Below are 19,767 nucleotides of genomic sequence, written 5' to 3'. Positions count from 1 at the left end.
TGTTTCCAAATTTTTCCAGTTGACGGTATTTTAAAAGATTAAAAATTTCAAAAGTTTAAATTATAGCATTATTTTTCGAAAACCAGAAAATTCATTTATAAAATTAAATAAATAAAAAAATATCAAATAAATAATCTCAAAAAATGGAAAAATTTTCTTGATTTCGAAAAAACGAATATTTTATTCAACATTTATTAATGTATAAATATCAAATTAATCCACCAATTTTTACTTTAAAATAAAAAAGATATATTTAATAATTTTTAAATTTTTTTAAGGAAAAGGAGATACCTACTATTATCATATGCTAATATAATTGTATTATATGCTGATATTATAGTCTTGCCATATGCTGATAAGGAAGAAATCTCTCATCATCTTACCGACAGAGAATGAAAATTTCATTCTTAACCATTAATGGTAAATTACCGACACTGGTTAAAAATTCCTACATTATCAGTCAATGATAATAAATTTCTCAAACATTATATAATTTTAATTTTTAAGAAATATTTTTTAACAATGTAATGTTATATTTTTTTTTAATATAGTTAATAAAGGAATAGATTGTAAATTTATTTCCCAAGAATCATAGAAAAGTATTTACTTAAATAATCTAAATTCTCAAAATTGTTAATAAACAATTAATTAATTTCATATTAGGTACTTATTAAACTGAACTTTCATAAAAGTTTACAAATTACAATAATTCGTTATGATCAAACAACTATAAAATTAAAACTTTGAAATACTAAAAAACTAAAACTATTATTTACAAGCACTTGAAATAAATTTTACAGTGTAAATAATTACAAAAAAAAATTTATACAAGCATATGACTGGGTTAAATCTTTTTTTTTTTTAATTTTAAAGTAAAAACAGGTGAATTTCAAGTGTTTGAAACCCAAGCACTTTATTTATTGTGGTACAAATAGAATTTTTAAACCTACGACATTTCCATAGCCGCAGCCATATCCTCGGTGTATTTTCTTAATACAGAGAGATGCTCCTTACTTTTCTTGGCAATGATCTTTTTGCGACCTTCATCCATCTTTAGTTTAACTAAAACAGTCAGTAAATATTACAAATTAGTAACAAAAAAAAATAAAAGAACTTGAAATTGAATATTAATGATAAATTAAACATAGAAAAAAAAGATCAGTGCCAATTTCAATTCAACGATTGAACCGGGTTAAACGAATTTATCATGTGCAAGAAAACCTTACACACGAGGCCACAAGTTTAACCGTTTGTTCGAATCTCGGTGAATGGTTTGGATCATCATTTCGAGTTAAAAATTAATAATATATAAATAAACAACAAAATAAATAATAAATAATAATAATAATTATGATAATAAATAGAAACTTTTTACTTATCTATTATTTTGCATTTTTTTAGAATGATACGAGAAGAAAGGTTTTGCAAAAAAATCCGAATCTAATTAATTAACCATTAACTTCTTCAAGATTACAATGCTTTTACTACACTAAATTTCCCTGACTTTTCCCTACCAAATTTTTGAATTTTTCAAATTTTATGATACTGAAGTCCGCAACGTTTTTATAAACGAAAACAAAAAAAATAATGAGACAATTTGTATTACTTTGGCTTGAAATTAAAGTTATTCGGGGTTAACTGGCTACTATGAAAGTATTAATTTCTTAAAAGTTTATGCAAATCAAAATTAGTAATAATAATTCTATTTTAATTTTTCGTTTTGAAAAAATTCTTAAAATAGGACAATTTTAAGTGTTTGGAATTTAAGCACTTTATTATTGTGAAATGAATAAAGAGAATTTTTAAACCTACGACGTTTCCATGGCGGCAGCCGTATCTTCTGTGTATTTTCCTTTGTCTTTTCCCAATGCAGCAAGACGACCCTTACTTCTTCTGTCAATGATCTTTTTGCGATCTTTATCCATCTTCAGTTTAACAATGACAGTCTGTAAATATCAAAATTTGTATTTAAAAAAAAATTTTAAAGAACCTGAATCACAATTCTAATAGTAATTAATTGTACGTAGAAAAATAGAAAGATCAGTGCCAATTTCAATTCAACGATTGAACCGAGTTGAACGAGTTTATCATGTGCAAGAAAACCTTACACATGAGGCCACTAGTTTAACCGTTTGTTCGAATCTCGGTGAATGGTTTGGATCATCATTTCGAGTTAAAAATATTGTATATTTAAAAAAAAAAATGAAACAAACAAATTTTCTATATTTATTTTAATTAAGTATTATTGTGGTTATAAATATTAATTTTTTATTTATTTATTTATTTATTATTGTGCGATTCCAAGTGAGATTTTGACTTTTTCGGAGTAGGTTAACCGATTGCAATGAAACTTTGGAATTTTGTTATATATAGTAAGACTAATCTTTAACGTAAATTTCAGCCTAAAATATTTGTTAGTTTACGAGATTTGCAATAATAACAAAAAATTTAAAACTGCTATATCTTCCGTTCTAATAAACGGATTGAGGTCTACTTTTTTTTAAAATGTCAAGGAAAATGAGAGGAATAAATCTCTTTCAGAACATTTTTTTATAATTTTACAACTAAAAAAATTATTAAATAATAATTGAATAACTTTCGCGCGACTAACTAAAATTCAATCACTTAAACGCTAAAATGATCTTACCTGTGTTTTCTTTAATGTTCCAAAGGATTTTTATTGTAAATGTAAGTTTAACTTAAGAAATTTTATTAATTTATTAGTATAAACAATTGAGATTTCTGCTAGTTGACGTGCAGACGACATTGCGCACGCAGCATTCTCACATAGCCAATTTAGTCCACGAATCACGTCAGTTGGCTATGTGAGAATGCTGCGTGCGCAATGTCGTCTGCACGTCAACTAGCAGAAATCTCAATTGTTTATACTAATAAATTAATAAAATTTCTTAAGTTAAACTTACATTTACAATAAAAATCCTTTGGAACATTAAAGAAAACACAGGTAAGATCATTTTAGCGTTTAAGTGATTGAATTTTAGTTAGTCGCGCGAAAGTTATTCAATTATTATTTAATAATTTTTTTAGTTGTAAAATTATAAAAAAATGTTCTGAAAGAGATTTATTCCTCTCATTTTCCTTGACATTTTAAAAAAAAGTAGACCTCAATCCGTTTATTAGAACGGAAGATATAGCAGTTTTAAATTTTTTGTTATTATTGCAAATCTCGTAAACTAACAAATATTTTAGGCTGAAATTTACGTTAAAGATTAGTCTTACTATATATAACAAAATTCCAAAGTTTCATTGCAATCGGTTAACCTACTCCGAAAAAGTCAAAATCTCACTTGGAATCGCACAATAATAAATAAATCATTTCCCTACAGTTTTGAATATTCAAATGAACGAATTTTTTTGTTACTTTTGGTAAGTACAAAATATTAATTTACACATTAAAAAATAAATTATTTACCTAATAAATATTGAATTTATTTTTTTTTTATTATTACTATTTAATTATTTAAAAAATTTAAAATCAAATTTTACAAAATTTCAATTATTTCACATCCTTGTAATGAAATATCTTTAAAAATTAAATTATTTTCGAAATTTTCATTTTAAAATTAAATAATTAAATAATTCTAAACAATTTTTTCAAAAATTGAATTACTTTTGAAATTTTTAAACAATGCTGAAGTACACAACGTTTATGATAAATGATTTTTAAAGAAATAATTTTTTAGTATGAAGAATTTTATAAATTGTTACCTGAAAAAAATTTTTTGTAGTGTTTAGTAATCAACAACTTATAAAAAAAAAAAAAATTTTAATAAACGGTTTTATTATTTTCATGAGCCAAAAGTTTTGAACGTTCAAATGAACAAAATATTTTTTTCAATCTATAAATTATTAAAAATTATAATTTCAATGTAAAATAAAACAGTGAATTAAACTAATATTAAATTAATAACTTCTTTTTAGATATTTAAAACAATATTCTGTAATAAAATTCGTATTTAAAGAAGTTACAAAAAAAATTTTGTTCATTTGAACGTTCAAAACTTTTGGCTCATTATTTTCAGTATTAAATAAAAATTAATTTCCAATCGTTTATCATAAAAGTTACGTACTTCAGCATCGTATTTTTAATTTTATTAATATAATTTGAAGATGATTTAGAATTTTTGTCATTTGGATTCAAGAAAATCATTTAAAATATCATTAATTTAATTTAGTTAAAAATCAATTTAAATTAATATCGAAACTTTCAATTGCAAATATTTATTTTAAAATGAAATTAATTATATTAAATTATTTATAAACTATTTTAACTAAAACTCTTTGGATATTTTATTATTTTCAAAAATTTTAACGAATTTCCTTAATAATTTACTGATTTTAAAAATTTATATATATATATATATTTTAAAAAAAGTTGTATTATAAATTAAAAAAAATTAATTGATATTAAAAACTTTAATTGCATATCTCCAAAATATCAAATAATTTTCCAAAAATCGAAATTACATTTTTTTTTAGAAATTTGTAATAAATTTTTTCACGCATTCAAAATAATTTAATAATTATTAATTAAAGTTACAAAATTCAAAACACTTTAAAAAAAAATTTCTTTTTGGATAATATTAGTTCAAATTTTTTTTATTTAAAAAAAAAAAAAGTTCTAGTAATTAAAACTTTTGAAGGTATAATATTACAATAATTATTAATTTTTTAGAAAACAACATTTTGAAAAAAATTAATTGTTAAACAATTTTAGTTTTTAATTAAAAAATGTTATTTTCTTTGTTAAAAATATTTCTTTGATACTATTATTATTATCGTTTAAATTATTTGATTTAGAAAAAAAATAATTGAGAAATGAACCTTTGAAAAAAAAATTTGACTTAAATCGAAAAAATCAGTTTTCTTTTTTAATAATTTTTATCAATCCTGGCTTAATTGACATATGTCAAGAAATAATTTAGAAAAAGTTAATATCATATTAAGCATTTGAAAGTATTGTCTAGAAAAAAAAAATTGTAAAACATTTTAAAGAAATAAAATCATAAACATGACATACCTTTGAAGGATCAATACCAACGTAAGCAGTTGCTCCATTAGTTTTTTCCCTTTGAATTCTTTCAATATAAACAACAAATTTCTTTCTATAGACTTGAATTACTTTTCCAACTTGTTGGCCTTTATAATGACCACGAACAACCTAGACAGTTGAAAGCATCATGTACTTTTTTGGGAGATAATTGAAAAATTAATTCACGTCAACTATTTGAGGTTATGTTACCTGTACTTCATCATCCTTACGAATTGGCATTGAGCGTACATTATATTTTTGTCTCAATTCTTTTGACAAAGGTGAAGACATTAGCCTTCTTCTAATATGTGAAGGCGCTGTAAAATGCCTTTTTCGATTTTTCCTCCTCGAGGATGTTACCATTTTGTTGAACTTCATTGTGTTTTTCCCCTACGAATAAAATTTACACTATTTTAACCCCTTTTTTTCAACAATAGAAATTAAACTTTTTTTTTTTTTAACCATAATCTAACATAATTTTATATTTTAAATAGAAAATAAAACGAAAAAAATTTAAAATATCACAACACATGGTTGTTAACTATCAACAATGCTGTTTCAACTATAACACGTGTACTTGGAAAAACTTTTATTATATACACAAAAATATTAACACCAATAGTTTTTTTAATAAAAGATAGAAATTTTTTTATAAATTTTATTCACTTTTTAACTATTTTTAATACAGATTACACTGGATTATTATGTAAAAACTCACCGAAAACAACCCTGCCCGTACCACTGACAAAACCGGAAGAGAGATTCCAATGAATCAACGGAACACTAGCGCCATTGTCAAGAACGACGGGAAGAAGCGGGAAATTTTAAATCACTTCAATTTATAATTATCAATTATTATTAAAAATTTTATAAAAATTATTTTTACATAGTTAACATTTTTACCTTTTAATAAACGTAAATAAAATTATGTATTTAAAAAAAAAAACAAATAAATTCTATTACAAATATTTTTAAATGATATTTTTTTTCATTTTATAATTTATTTTTCATTGAGAAACAAATTATATTACACACATTAAAGAAATTATTAATTTCATCATTATATGTATTTAATAATTATTATTTAAAATTTGCCGCTAATAAGTGAATTTAGATTTGAGTTGAAAAATTATTCTTTAGAGGGCGTTGTTTTTGTCTGATGGTCTCAGGCTGGCTGGTGGTGTGTCGAGGCAGTAAATTTAGCGCGGGTGGGTGTTGTCGTTAAAAATTTTTTACGCGCTCGAACATTTAATTAATTGTGCGATATTCTGTGAAAATCTGTGAAAAAAATGCCGCCGAAAAAGCGGGAGAAGGATTTGGAAGGACAAAAAGCTCCTCGAATGGATATGGTGCAAGCTGATCATGAGCTGTTTCTACAAGCCTTTGAAAGTGAGTTTGCCTTTTTTTTTTTTTTTTTTTTCATCTCATTTGTTTCATTTAAACAACAAGAGTTTCCCTATGAATTTCATTAAATTAATAATAAAATAAATTTTTTTTTTAATAAATCATATTTTATTTTCAATAAATATTTGTTTATTGAATATAAATTTTCATCCAAACATAACCCCCCTATTATCAACCGTGTAAAAATTCAACGGCGTGGGGTCACTTACCTCCCTTCTTTTTCTTCAAAATCCCGCCGTCACCTGTCATAATTATTATGCACTATTGTTTTCATAATATCAGTCAAATTATGTATTACTCATGTGTTACTTTATTATAATTGTTTATTCATATAGCAATAGAAAATTTTGCAGTCATTTAGTATAATAAGTTATGATTTCAATTCCGTGACTGCTTTGTCATATATATATATATATATATATATATACATGTATGAGTGATCATAAAGGAAATTTTCAATTTTGTCTATTTTATTTATTTTAAAAAATTTATTGCTTAAAATATTAATTTGTTTAAATAAATAATATTCGAAAAAAAGTTTTTTTGCTTCGAAATTGTTGATTGACAAAGTTATATTTGAAAAAAAATTGTTTATACTTTTTAAAAAATTATGTTTTAACTTCAGTTATGTAAATATTACATTTTGTACTTGTATGAAGTTAAATTTATTTTATTTCTTTAGACATTATTATTATTTTTTTTTTTTCTTTGTATACTATAAATATTTTTTTACATAATTTAATTTCTTTAGATTATTATTTAAATCTTTGTAAATTTTACTTTAAACATTGTTGATATGAGAAAATAAATAGAAATGAGTTTTTTTTTCAATATTTTAAAAATGGGATCAGAGAGGTTTGACCTGCGAAAACGTAACAAGATTGGTTGCGCAGGCTTCTCGTATCGTACGAGCAAAACCAAATCATCATCTCCCATCTGAATCACAGAAGGATCGAACTTTTAGGTTCACTTCTGGCGACTTTAAACTCTTCAAGTCTCATGTTGTATGTGAGAAATATTCGATAGTTATGATCTCTATTGGCCAAAAGGCAAACTATTTTATATTCTTTCCCGCCTATTTTTTTCAAAAATAATTCTTTTTCTAAATTAAAGAAAAATTTGTTTTTTTTTTTAATATTTATTTATAGTTATTAAATATTTTTTAATTTTATTTTTTTTTAAATTTTATTATTGTAACTTGTAATTATATAAATTAATAATTTATTTTATTATTTATTGTTTTAAAAAGAAATTTCTAAAACAAATATATATCAACAATTATTTATGTGATTTATTTAAAAATAAAATACTAAAATGAAAAAATTTTTTTTCAGAACCAACACAGATTTATCGGTTTTTGCGCACAAGGAATCAAATTTCGGTAAGTTTAAATTGTACAAATAATTAGAGCATGAAATTCTAAAATTTAAAATGTTAACCCTTTGTCATATTCGTAAAAATGTATTAAATATTTTAATTTTATACATATTATTACTAAAAGCAATAAGATATTGAAAACATTTTTTTTGTTTTTTTAATTTCGAAATCTTATAAAAATTTTTGAAATTAATTTATTAACAATTAACATTTATTAATGTTGAACAAACAGATTTGACAAAATGTATATAAATATCTTATTGCGAAAGAATAAAAACTTTAAATTTTGTTTTAATAAAACAAAAATAAATATTTGTTTTTAACATTTCCACTCGATATTAAACAAAAAACTATTTTGCATCTCGTCTTCTGAATTTTTTCTCCCTCATTTAAAAGGAAGCGAATTTGTTATTTAAATTGCCGTATATTAAGTGAATTATTTTTTCGTTTTTTAAATTTTTAAGTGCTTGACATCTACTAAGTAAAATAGTTTTTATGCTTTTTTTAAAGTAGTTTATTATTTGTAAGGTACGTTATTAAATTTTTCGTAAATTTTATAATAATTTTAATTAGTGATTAGAATGGAATTAGAATTTGAAAATTTAATTATATATATATTTATTATTTAGAAAAAAATAAAATTGAAGATAATTAAAATAATTTTATCATTTCAGCCTGTATTTCTTTATAGAAATTTATCTTATATGAGACAAAGAATGTCTAGGACGCATAAATCGCGAAGAGGATTTAGAATCAACTCTATTTTAGACAAATTAGTAATTAAAAATGAACAACAACAAATTCCAGGAATTCGTGGGTACATGACTTTGACATTTTTAGGATTTTACGATAAAAAATGTGAGTTCTTTTAAATACTCATTGTGTATTATATTATATTATAAATATACAAAGAACAAGAAACAAACAAAAAAAAAAAAAAAAAAACAATAATAATTACAGTGGAGGTGCCCCAGGATCCAGTAAAGGTGGAAACTTTGCTTTTAAAAATTTGCCATAAAAAACGAAAAGACGTTAGTTCACCAATAACGCAAGTAGGTAGAAAATAATTTTTAATTATATTTTTTAATGAGATGAATTGTTTTTAGTGAATTTTTGAAATTTTTCTCAGGATTATGTTGGATCAAGGGAAGTGCCAATTAATCCTTCAGAAAATCAACCTCCACCAAAAGCACCTACTATTTCAATACCAAATGAATCTTTTAGTTCAAATAATGGTCATTTAGCAAAGACTTACATGCTTTTGCTCAGAGTCTACTGCACGTCAAATAATGGCTGCCTTATGCATAACTGTGATTTAGACGGTACATTCCTATTTTTATATTATAATTAATAAAAATTTATTATTTTCAGAGTTATAGAATTAACAGGATAGCCACAAGTCAGAGAAAAGTTAGAGGAAATTTTTTTTTTTTTGTTAGGAAAATTTAGAAAATTGAAGAAATTTGCAGAAAAAGTAAAATGCAGATCTTCTTAAAATCTTCTTTATTTTAATTATTTAACAAATTTTTAACTAAAATTTTTCTCTAAAACAATTATTTTTAATAATTTTAATGAAATTATTCACAAATTCAATTATCGTAAACTATTTTTCAATTCAAAACTTTAGGAAATTTAACAATTGTTTACAATTTACAAAAAAAAATCAGCAAATAAAATTACCAAAAATTTTAATTTAAAATCATTAAACATTTAATTATTTTTAAAATTTTACATCTAAAACTTTCTGAAATTTAATAATTTCAATTATAACTCTTCCGAAATGCAATTATTTTTAATAAAATATTTCTTTAAAAATTCAATTATTTAAAAAAGTTTTAAATAAAAACTTTAAAATTGAATTGATTTGAGATTCTTTTTTTTATAGAAATTTGTCCTACTTAATTAAAATTGAGGAATTAATAAAATGGATTAAATATCTAATAACATTAGTTATATAAAGTAAAATAATGTGCCTCAAGTTCTGGACGTTGAAATGAACGAAAAAAATTTTAATGTACTTCTTTTTTTAATTACTGCAGTAATTTTCAAATAATTTATAGACCACAAAAAATTATTTCATTCATTTGAACGTTCAGAATTTTGGGTACATGTTACTTATTAACTAATTAAATTTAATTGAAATAAAAAAAATCGACTTTTTCGACTTTTTTTAGAATGTAAATCGACTAAAACGATTTTTTTTTTGCGTTTTAATGTCGATCCAAGGCCTTAATATTTAAAAAATAATTAAATTTACATTGATTTAAGTTTATGAATGTTGAAAAATAATTATATAGTTTAAAAAAAAATTTTTTTTAACATTCCTTCAGCTAATATTAATTTAGAGATCACAAAATTAGAGATTTTCATATTTTTATAAATGATTCAATTGACTAAAGCTTGAATTTATCAAAAATTTTCCATAGATTTAAAAATTATTTAGGACAAATTTCAATAAATAAAAACTTAAATTAGTTGAAGAATTTGTTGATTAAAATTGTAATCGATCTAAATTTAAATTCATTCTAATTCAAATCAACCATCAATTCAAAAAAAAAATAATATTCAATTTATTAAATATTGAATCTGTTGAAATTTTAATTCAACCAAATTTTTATTTAATTAAATTTTATTCGATTTAAATATTATAGTCGATTCAAATTTTAATTCAATCTAAATTATAATTTTAATTTCAATTGATGTTAAGTTTAAATCAATGCTAATTTTTATTGAACAAAACAAATTTATTAATTAAAATTTGAATCAAATGCAAATTTAATCGATTGACGCTTAAAATTAACGAAATTTCAATCTGTCTAAAAATTAATCGATTTAAGTCTCAAATTATCCGTATTGTAATTAATAAAAATTTTAATTGATATAAGTTTCGAATTTAACGAATTTCAATTTATTTAAGTTCTTAATTTATCTGAATTTTAATTTGTTTAAATTTTAATTGATTTAAGTTTCAAATTATCTAAATTGTAATTTATTGAAGTTTTATATTTTCCGAATTTAATTTTACCCAAATTTTGATTGATTTAAATTTTACTTTATCAAAAATTCAATTTACCGAAATTTTAAACTATTAATGCTTTAATAATTAGATAAAAAAATTTGAATTGCTATAGTAAAAATAGTAAAAGAATGTAAGAAAAAACGTTTTTCTAACTTCAAATTATTAGATTTCTTTTGAAACTAAATAAAATAAATAAAAATTAGTTTGTCAGGGAAAATTGTTTATTGACAGGAAAATTGAAAAAATTCATTCTCGTGGCAATCCTGATTAGGGAAAATTGAAATTGTTAAATGATAATCATATAATTTAATTTAAAAAAAAAAGAATGCGAAAGATCAATAAAATCGATGTTTTGATTTTTAGAGCCAGCTCAAAAGCGTCGTAAAACTGCAACTGGTGCTATTAAGACCGGAGGCGAAGAAATTAAATTGTATGGTTCGGAACTTGTAGTATACGACAAACATAATCGTTGTCTTTTAACGGATGGTGATTATGAATTGGGTTTACAAGAAGTGCAAACAAATGTTAGATCAAGTCCCAAAAAACATAATTCTTGGGAAACAATTCCTGATATAAAAGACTGTAGTCCTTTTGACGTCTTTACTAGAGGACCGACACTTAAATTTAGATTAAGTTGGACCATGGAACCAAGCAATGGTTTCGTTGATAGGCCCGTTGCAGTAAATCCTCTTCCTAATGGAGACAACAAAGAAAATCGACCAGGCAACAGTGAGTTTATAAATTTTTTTTATTAATTTAGAAATTAAATTTAAATCAAGTATTTTATTAATTGTTTAACTTTTTTTTTTTACAAATGTTAAACTTTTCCGATTTTTGGAAAAGGTAGAGGTGAAAATCTTCTCGAAGATTAGTCAATTATTTTTCATATCAAAAGTAAAAAATGTTGATTTTTTTAAACCTTGAATTTTTAAAAATATTTCGATTCTTTTTTTGTAAATAAAAAATAATAATGAATTAAAAAATTATAAATTATACAAAATTATAACAAATACTAAAATTGTATTTAGACTATTCTTCCAAATTAAAAGCATTTATTTAATATAGACGACTTTTTTAAACAAATTTTTCATTTCTCTCAATTTAATAAATTAAAATAATTTTGACTATTAATATATTACATTAACAATAAAATTTAATTATATTGAAATTTCAAATGTACAAAAAAATTCAATTTTCAATTTAAAAATTAAATTAGTGTTAAAATTAAATTATTTTCTTAAATACTTATTTTTTAAATTAAATAATTTTTAAAATTCACTTTTCTTACAACTGCAATTATTTTAAATTTTAGATTTTTCATCGGACATCAATATTATATTTTTTTCAATATTTTATCTTATTTCTTTAAAAATATTGTGACTTACATTTAATTTAAATATTGATTTACAAAATAATTTTTAAACATTTTCTACGTTACAAGAAAACAATTTTAAAACGATTTACTTTTTTCTAAAATTCGTTCAATAAAAAATACAAATTTTTCTATTCTATTCTATTCCATAATTGAATTTTAATCCATTGAATTTTTTTTAAGCAATTGAAAATTTAATAATATTTATCATTAAATTTTTTAATTAGTTAATTTAGTTAATAACAAATAAGGGTAAATTAATCAAAATTTTCTTCTTTTTGTTGAATTTCTATAGAAAATAAAAACATTTAAAAATTTTTATTTTCAAACTACAAAAAAAATATATAAATATTTGTTATATTTAATTTAAAATTGAATATATTAAAATTGAAAATTTATGTTTAAAATATAAAAGTTTATTTGTTCAAAACAAAATTTGAAGAATTTTCTATTTTGCGAATTCCTCAAACATTTTAAAAAAAACTTATTTTCTTGAATTATAATTATAAATTATAATTGTTATAGAAAGAGAACCTTTTGTGAAATACTATTTACTATATTTAACAATTTTGCAATTAACAAAAAAGACGATATTTTCTCAATTAAATAAAATATTCTTTTCTATTTTGAAGAAATTAAATTAAATTAAAATTGTAAGTGAATTGTGTCCATTTTTTGTTACTGTCTGCAATGTAGTTCATAGCTTCTTCTAAACGTTTTACATTTGTAAGATACTTAAAAAAAATGCGATTAACTATCTTCAGTCGTCTCACATTACACTTGGAGATATGTCAACATATTCAAGAAAGAATTTATTGGAAATTTTTAACTTCTTCAAATTTCTCGTCTTAAAATTGAAATATTTTTTTTATTAAATTGGTAATATTTTTATAATAATTATTTTAAATTTCTGAGAATTTGTGATATTTTTGTGCTAAATTTTGTGTTTTTCGATAAATAATATCTTTCCTAATAATGATAATAAAAAAATGTTAAACATATTTTTAATATTTTTTTCTGAAAATTAAAAAAATCGTAACATTTATTTAATTTTAATTAAATACAATATAAAAGGAAAAAAAAATTACATTGTACTATATAATATTTTTGTCCTTTTTTTTCATTTCAGATTGCCCCACGAATCATAACAATAATTTTAGTAGTAGTAATAATAACAATTTAGCACTGCCAGCACCTAGTCCTCTTACACCTGCAAAGATACCTGTGACAAATGAAAAAATTGATGCTTCCAATATATCATTGCAAATTGTTTATCAATTTTTATATAATAATAACAGTCGCCAACAAACAGAAGCTTGCGAGGATCTTCATTGTCCTTGGTGTTCATTAGACTGCGGAAAATTATACTCACTTTTGAAACACTTAAAACTTTGTCATTCAAGATTCACTTTCACATATGTGGTAAATATTATAAATTACATTTTTCAAAAATACTTGTCTTTACAAATTTTTACATTGATGTTTTTTTTTTTTCTTTTTCATTTTTTCTAGCCAATACCACAAGGAGCACGAATAGATGTAGCAATAAATGAATGCTACGATGGATCGTATGCGGGAAGTCCTCATGAATTAATTTCACAACCTTCTGGTGTTGCTTTTTCAAGAACTGGACCAACAAGACGTACAAGTGTGACAAATATTTTAGTCTGTCGACCAAAACGAACAAAACCAAGTCTTTCTGAATTTCTCGAACTAGATGAAAATGAATTTGAGAGCCAACGATCTTACATTACAGGACACAATAGGTAAATGTTTTTTTTATTATTATTATTACACTGTCTGATATTAATTTTTCCCCTGAAATAATTCTTACCAGTTTTGATAGATTTTTTTTTAAATATTCTCTGGCACGTCTAATTTTTGAAAGAATTAATGTTAAAAAGTCAAAACATATTTCAAGGCTGATAAAAATTATGATATTTTTTTTAAAGAAATCAAAAAAATCCAATTTTTTTATTTTTTTAGTCAAATTCATTTTTACTTACCCCACATTTTTCAACAGTTCATTTTTAATTACCATTAACTAAGAAAATAAATCAACAAAAAATGATTTTTTCAATTTTTTTCCTCATTAAAAATCTAAATTTTTAAAACAAATTTTTTTTTTACTATTCCAATATATTGTTAACATTCTTCTGGAGATTTTCTCCAATTTTTATTAAAAAGAATATAAATTTTTTTGACGGAGCTATTTAAACTTAAATATTGTTTCATAATTGCCTAGCATTTGGAGTAGAGTTATAAAATAAATTGTTATTATAATTGTAAAAGGAAGTATAACATATTTTCTTTTAGGAAAACTTTTTATTTAGTACCTTTAAGTTAAATAATAAAAGAAAAAAAATTATTATTTAATAACTTTTACTGAATTCGGAGAAATTCATGAATTTTTCACCCTTTTTTAAAATAACATTTTTACTTTTTTGAAATTTGACAATTTTTTTCTTATTGCCAGTGACAATAAAAATAAAAACATTATTTGATTCTGATAGTTTTGATATGAAAATTTTTTAACAAATATTTTAAAAATATTTTTTATTCAAAAATAATTTATTGATTTTCAAATCTTTATATTAAAATAAAGAAAAAATTTATTTTGAACATAAATAACAGAATTATTAATTGAACATCAGGAAATTTATATTATTTTTTCAAATTCAAAAACATAATACATATTTTTCGAAAATTTATCGATTTATGTCCTAATTATTTTTTAAATTAAATTTATTTTTTTAATTCAATTATTTTGTTAATACAATTACCTATGCTTTTGCATAGTTAATTATTTTATGAATTCAACTATTTTTATAGAATTTAAAAAAAAAATAATAATAAGAGAAAAACTTCAGTATCGCAATTTTGATACTGCGAAGTAAAAAATTGATTTAAAATTTTATTTATAATTGAATTCACATAATAATTGAATTTAAAAGAAAAATAGACAAAAAAATAATTAACTCTTACATAAAGTTAATTAATTTCGCAATAGATAATTCATTTTAAAAGAATTAAACTTCAAACAATTAAAATTTCAATAGCACTGTATTTTTAAATAATTGAATTACTAAATTCTAAATAATAATAATAATAATAATAATAATAATGAATACTAAACATTATTGAATAATTGAATATTTAATAGATTTTTTAGACAAATAATGTATATTGTTAATAAATTGATAGTGTGAATTAATTGAAGAAATGTTCTTTAAAAATTTATTTAAAATGAAAAAAAGAGAAAATTTATTTAGGAATGTTTTCTCTTTACTTTGAAGAAAAAATAATAGGTGCAATTTTAAATTTTATATTCAATTAATAATTCTGTAGTTTATTTTCGATATTATTATTATTATTATTATTATTATTATTATTATTATTTGTTTAAAATTTGTAGAATGTTCTATCATCAAGTTGAATTATATTTAATTCTGAAATTATTTATAAATTAAAATTATCAAAGTACAATTTTGTGAATTTATTTTATACCAGTTTATACAATTAAAAATATGTTTTTAATTTGAAAAAATAACATAAATATTACTTATATACATTTTATAATTTTATTATTATTATTATTTTAAAAATAAAATTCTATTTTAATGAGTTCAAAATTTGATAAAATGTCCTGGAATGTCCTTGAAAGTCTCGGAATTTTAATTTTTGTCCTTGAATTTTTTATATTTTGCTTTTAAATTTTCAAAAATTTATAATTTTGTTAATCAAGTTAAAAAAAATTCATTAAATAAGTAAAATGAAAATTTACTTAAAAAATTAATTAATTTTTTAATAATTTCTGAAAACAATAGTTAAACTAAAATTTTTTTTTTATTCCTTAAGGTCATCCAATTTAATGTCCTGGAAAAATAAAAAATTTGTCCTGGAAAAGTCCTGGAATTTCAATTCAGATTTTTAGTAGACACCCTGAAAGATAATTCTATTGTAATTTATTTTTTACAATATTATTTCAATTTCATTACAAGTTTCATGTATTCATTTGAACAAGACTCCAGCACTGATTTTTTTTTTAAATTCTAAATCAAATAGAGTAAAAAATCCGCTTTTTTTTATTTTTTAACACTAATTTTCTCAAAAATTAAACGTGCTACTGCATTTTTCTTTGTAGATTCTTATTCAAAAAATCTATCTAAACTGGTAAGAACTATTCCAGGGTCAGAATAAAAATAAATTTTTGCCTGACAATTTATATTTAATAATTATATTTTATTAATTTATGATGCTGAAGTCCACAACGTTTTTATAGACGAAAAAAAAATAATGAAACGATATGTATTAGTTTGGTTTAAAATTAAAGTTATTCGGTGGTAACTGAGGCTTTTATATAACTATTAATTTCTTTAAAAGTTTGTGCAAATCAAAATTCAAGATAAATGGACTTAAAAAAATAATTCTAAATTTTAATTGTTTATTTTTAAAAACATTACGGACTTCAGTCTCAATATTAATTTATTATTTTCAAAAAAAAAGTTTTTAAAAATTAAATTTAAAAAAGTAAATTATTCTTTTTTAAGGCTCTATCATCATACTGTGACTTGTTTACCAATATATCCAAAGGAAATGGACATTGATTCAGAGGGTGAAAACGATCCAAAATGGCTACAAACAAAAACAATGATGATGATTGATGAATTTACTGATGTTAATGAAGGTGAAAAGGAATTAATGAAAATGTGGAATTTACATGTAATGAAACATGGCTACGTTGGCGATTGTCAAATTCCACTTGCATGTCAAATGTTCCTTGAAACAAAGGGAAAGGAATTATTAATGAAAAATCTCTATCGTAATTTTGTTCTTCATATGTGTAGTCTATTTGATTTTGGACTTATTAGTCCAGTGATACTTTATCAAGTTATACAAAAATTACAAGAAATGATGAAGGAAGGAGGTGAGAATGGTGATGTAAGAAAAATTTTACAAAAATCACACGAACAACAAGTTGAACGTTGGGTTACAACTGGTGTTTATGCGCCAACTGACAATATTAAAACAAATAGTACATGTGCAAAAATTAATTTCAATAATGATAATTCACATTCAAATACAAGGCGAAAGACAACATTACCCCTTGGTTCGCCACCAAATTCACAAGCTGGTAAATCATCAATTCACAATAATGCAACAAAACATGCAAGTATGATGGGTGCATCAACAAATAAATCATTAAATTTAAATAGCACTATACAAAATTCATTAAATAAAAATGGCAATTCATATACAAATCAAAATGGCGTGAGTAAAAATATTACGTCAAATACAAATAAAGTGACAGCATCATCGGGAACAAGTAATTCTGTTCAAAATGAAAATTCACAAAATAAACAATCAACGGAACCACCAACAAGACGTAAAAGTACAGATGGAACAGCGTCAATGCGCAGAAAATCAATGGCCAATGATAATTCATCGACTAATGAATATCACCGACGAAAGTTGATTCTGGATGCAATTCAGTCAGGTTAAAAATTTAATATTAATAATAATAATAATAATTATGAAAAAAGCGAAAAAAAAAAAAAATTAATTAATTAATTAATAGAAAAAACGACAAAGTCGTTCATTTATATAAAGGACCACGCACGTTAAAACGCGCGTATTGTACGTTTTTGTACAGTATTTGTTGCGTAAAAATAAGATAAAATTTTTCAAATTTAAGTAATATTATTAAGCTAATCTGGATTAGTATACGAGGTGTTTGACACCCTTTATTTCAGTGCAGTTTGTTTACACTGTGCTTGTATTTTTTTTTTTTTTTTTTTTCTGTAATGAGAATATAACGTTTATAAAAAAGGAAAATAAAAATTATCGAGAGTGGGTTAAAGAAAAATTGTATTAAGAACATTTGCTAATAATTTAAAAAAAAAATTGCAGATTGTTCAGATAAAAATATGATTATTAATTTTCGCCTGGAGATCATGTACCCAGACTCGAAATTAAATGAACAAAATATTTTCCTATTTGTATATATATATATATTGAAAAAAAAAATTGAAATCAAAATTTTTCACTAGAATTGTTTTATATTGACAAATATTATTTTTTACTGATTTTAAAATGAATTTTCTTTGTTATCACATGCAAAAATGATTCAAGTATCGTGAATAGACTTATTGATTTTTTATCGCTGAATAGAAATCTAATTTTGAAATTTGCCCTTATTTTTTTTATTTTGTTTTATGGGACAATTTGAAAGAAATTTGTATTTTATAATTTTATGTTTGTAAATTAAAATTTAATATTTGGCATTTTGCAAAATGTTTTTCAAAAAATATTTAAAAATATTAAAATAGTATATAAACCAGTCAGAATACAGAAATAAATAAAAATAATTTTGAAAATTGCCCATTAGATTGAGATATTGAAAAAATAAGTGTAAAATAACCTTGGTTTTTAAAAGTATAAACCTCCAGCTATTTAAGAATCAAATCGAAAAATATATACAATCATTTTTCTTAGTAATTTTTTATTTTTTTTTTTTAATTTTCTCACCAATTAAAAATTATCTAAATTTATCTTCGGATTTGTAATCGGCAACTTTTTTTACATTTTGACCTGAGATTCGTAATCAAACCTAAAGAATAAAATCTGTTAATTTTCAAAAATTTTATGTCCGATATTTTTAGTTTTTTTTTTTAATTTTTACCTTAGATTTGTAATGAGCGATCCCAAAAACAAAAAATAGCTTAAGGGGGTTACCTACTTTTTTTGTTCGAAAAAATTAAGAGATTTTTATCATTTTTTTTTTTTTTTTAGTCATTTGATCAAAATTCATATCAAACCGAATATGTTTCGAGATACTTGTAACGAATTTAAACCAAAAATAGTTTTTTATTTATTTAAATGTTTACGGGCTTAAAAAAAGAAAAAACAAGTCCTTTCGTACCAAAGTACTGAATTAGAGAAATTATAATATAATTCAAAAATATAACATAAATTTATTTATTTTTTTTTTTTAATTTAAACAAAAATAATTAGGGAGCATAGTTACCTTTAATTAATTTGTTCAAGCTTTAATTTAAAACTAATTAGAGCCTTTTAGAATTTTAGCTTTATTCTCTACGTGTGATAATAAAAAATGGAATTTTTGAAATTTTGAGTCTGTTTTTCTTAAAAATTTTTAAAAATCAGATTCATGTTCAGCGGTGAAAAATCTATAAGATAGACATTCAAATGACTCAACTATTGCAATAGAAGAAAAAAGTAATTTTATTTTATTAAACATTTTCAAATATAGAATGGAAAATTTATATAAAAATTTTTAACTTTTTTTCTTAACACTATTATAGTTAATACTAAATTAATAAATTTGTTAAATTTTATTACAACTATTATTGAAAATTATTTAAACAAATAATTGTTTTTTTTCATAGTGCGCCTAGAAAAATATAGTTTTTTTTTTTATAAATTTTACAATTTAGGAAACTAAATAAATAATAATAATAAATACATAACAAATAGAAATAATACAGTGGGACCTCGATTATCCAAACTAATTCAGGTTCA

At 22.0% G+C, this 19,767-nt stretch overlaps 2 protein-coding genes across 4 annotated transcripts; one reads left to right on the top strand and one right to left on the bottom strand.

The window, feature by feature from the left end:
- Positions 1–887: 887 nt before the first annotated feature.
- Positions 888–5,875, bottom strand: LOC127286423 (60S ribosomal protein L26-like). Of its 3 annotated transcripts, none has more exons than XM_051312851.1 (5): positions 5,772–5,875; positions 5,264–5,443; positions 5,042–5,182; positions 1,813–1,946; positions 888–1,062 (listed from the first exon to the last, which is right to left on the bottom strand). In XM_051312851.1, the coding sequence occupies exons 2-5, from the start codon at positions 5,429–5,431 to the stop codon at positions 1,059–1,061; spliced, it is 447 nt and encodes a 148-aa protein (XP_051168808.1). In that variant the 5' UTR covers positions 5,432–5,443; positions 5,772–5,875; the 3' UTR covers positions 888–1,058. The 3 variants fall into 3 exon arrangements, with proteins under 3 accessions (XP_051168808.1, XP_051168815.1, XP_051168823.1); XM_051312858.1 differs by lacking the exon at positions 5,772–5,875 and adding an exon at positions 5,720–5,742; XM_051312866.1 differs by lacking the exon at positions 888–1,062 and having other exon boundaries at positions 1,809–1,946.
- A 330-nt stretch (positions 5,876–6,205) lies between these two features.
- LOC127286111 (polycomb protein suz12-B) lies at positions 6,206–18,024 on the top strand. The gene is made up of 9 exons (XM_051312420.1): positions 6,206–6,442; positions 7,792–7,838; positions 8,509–8,692; positions 8,795–8,886; positions 8,964–9,156; positions 11,217–11,582; positions 13,355–13,647; positions 13,738–13,991; positions 16,776–18,024. The coding sequence occupies exons 1-9, from the start codon at positions 6,343–6,345 to the stop codon at positions 17,725–17,727; spliced, it is 2,481 nt and encodes an 826-aa protein (XP_051168377.1). The 5' UTR covers positions 6,206–6,342; the 3' UTR covers positions 17,728–18,024.
- The last annotated feature ends 1,743 nt before the right edge of the window (positions 18,025–19,767 follow it).

Source organism: Leptopilina boulardi, unplaced genomic scaffold (assembly GCF_019393585.1).
Source record: "Leptopilina boulardi isolate dan_hultmark-lab unplaced genomic scaffold, ZJU_Lbou_2.1 LbouV2_121, whole genome shotgun sequence".
Lineage (NCBI taxonomy): Eukaryota > Metazoa > Arthropoda > Insecta > Hymenoptera > Figitidae > Leptopilina > Leptopilina boulardi.
Note: the sequence above shows the minus strand (reverse complement) of the source record. Positions and strands in the feature narration are given on the sequence as shown.

Excerpts from the sequence above, each read along its gene's own strand:
- LOC127286111 (XM_051312420.1), top strand. The coding sequence starts at position 6,343 with ATGCCGCCGAAAAAGCGGGAGAAGGATTTGGAAGGACAAAAAGCTCCT. Across the intron at positions 7,839-8,508 it reads GCACAAGGAATCAAATTTCG|CCTGTATTTCTTTATAGAAA; the intron begins GTAAGTTTAAAT and ends TTATCATTTCAG. Across the intron at positions 8,693-8,794 it reads AGGATTTTACGATAAAAAAT|TGGAGGTGCCCCAGGATCCA; the intron begins GTGAGTTCTTTT and ends TAATAATTACAG.
- LOC127286423 (XM_051312851.1), bottom strand. The coding sequence starts at position 5,431 with ATGAAGTTCAACAAAATGGTAACATCCTCGAGGAGGAAAAATCGAAAA. Across the intron at positions 5,183-5,263 it reads GTAAGGATGATGAAGTACAG|GTTGTTCGTGGTCATTATAA; the intron begins GTAACATAACCT and ends TCAACTGTCTAG. Across the intron at positions 1,947-5,041 it reads TTGGTATTGATCCTTCAAAG|ACTGTCATTGTTAAACTGAA; the intron begins GTATGTCATGTT and ends TGATATTTACAG.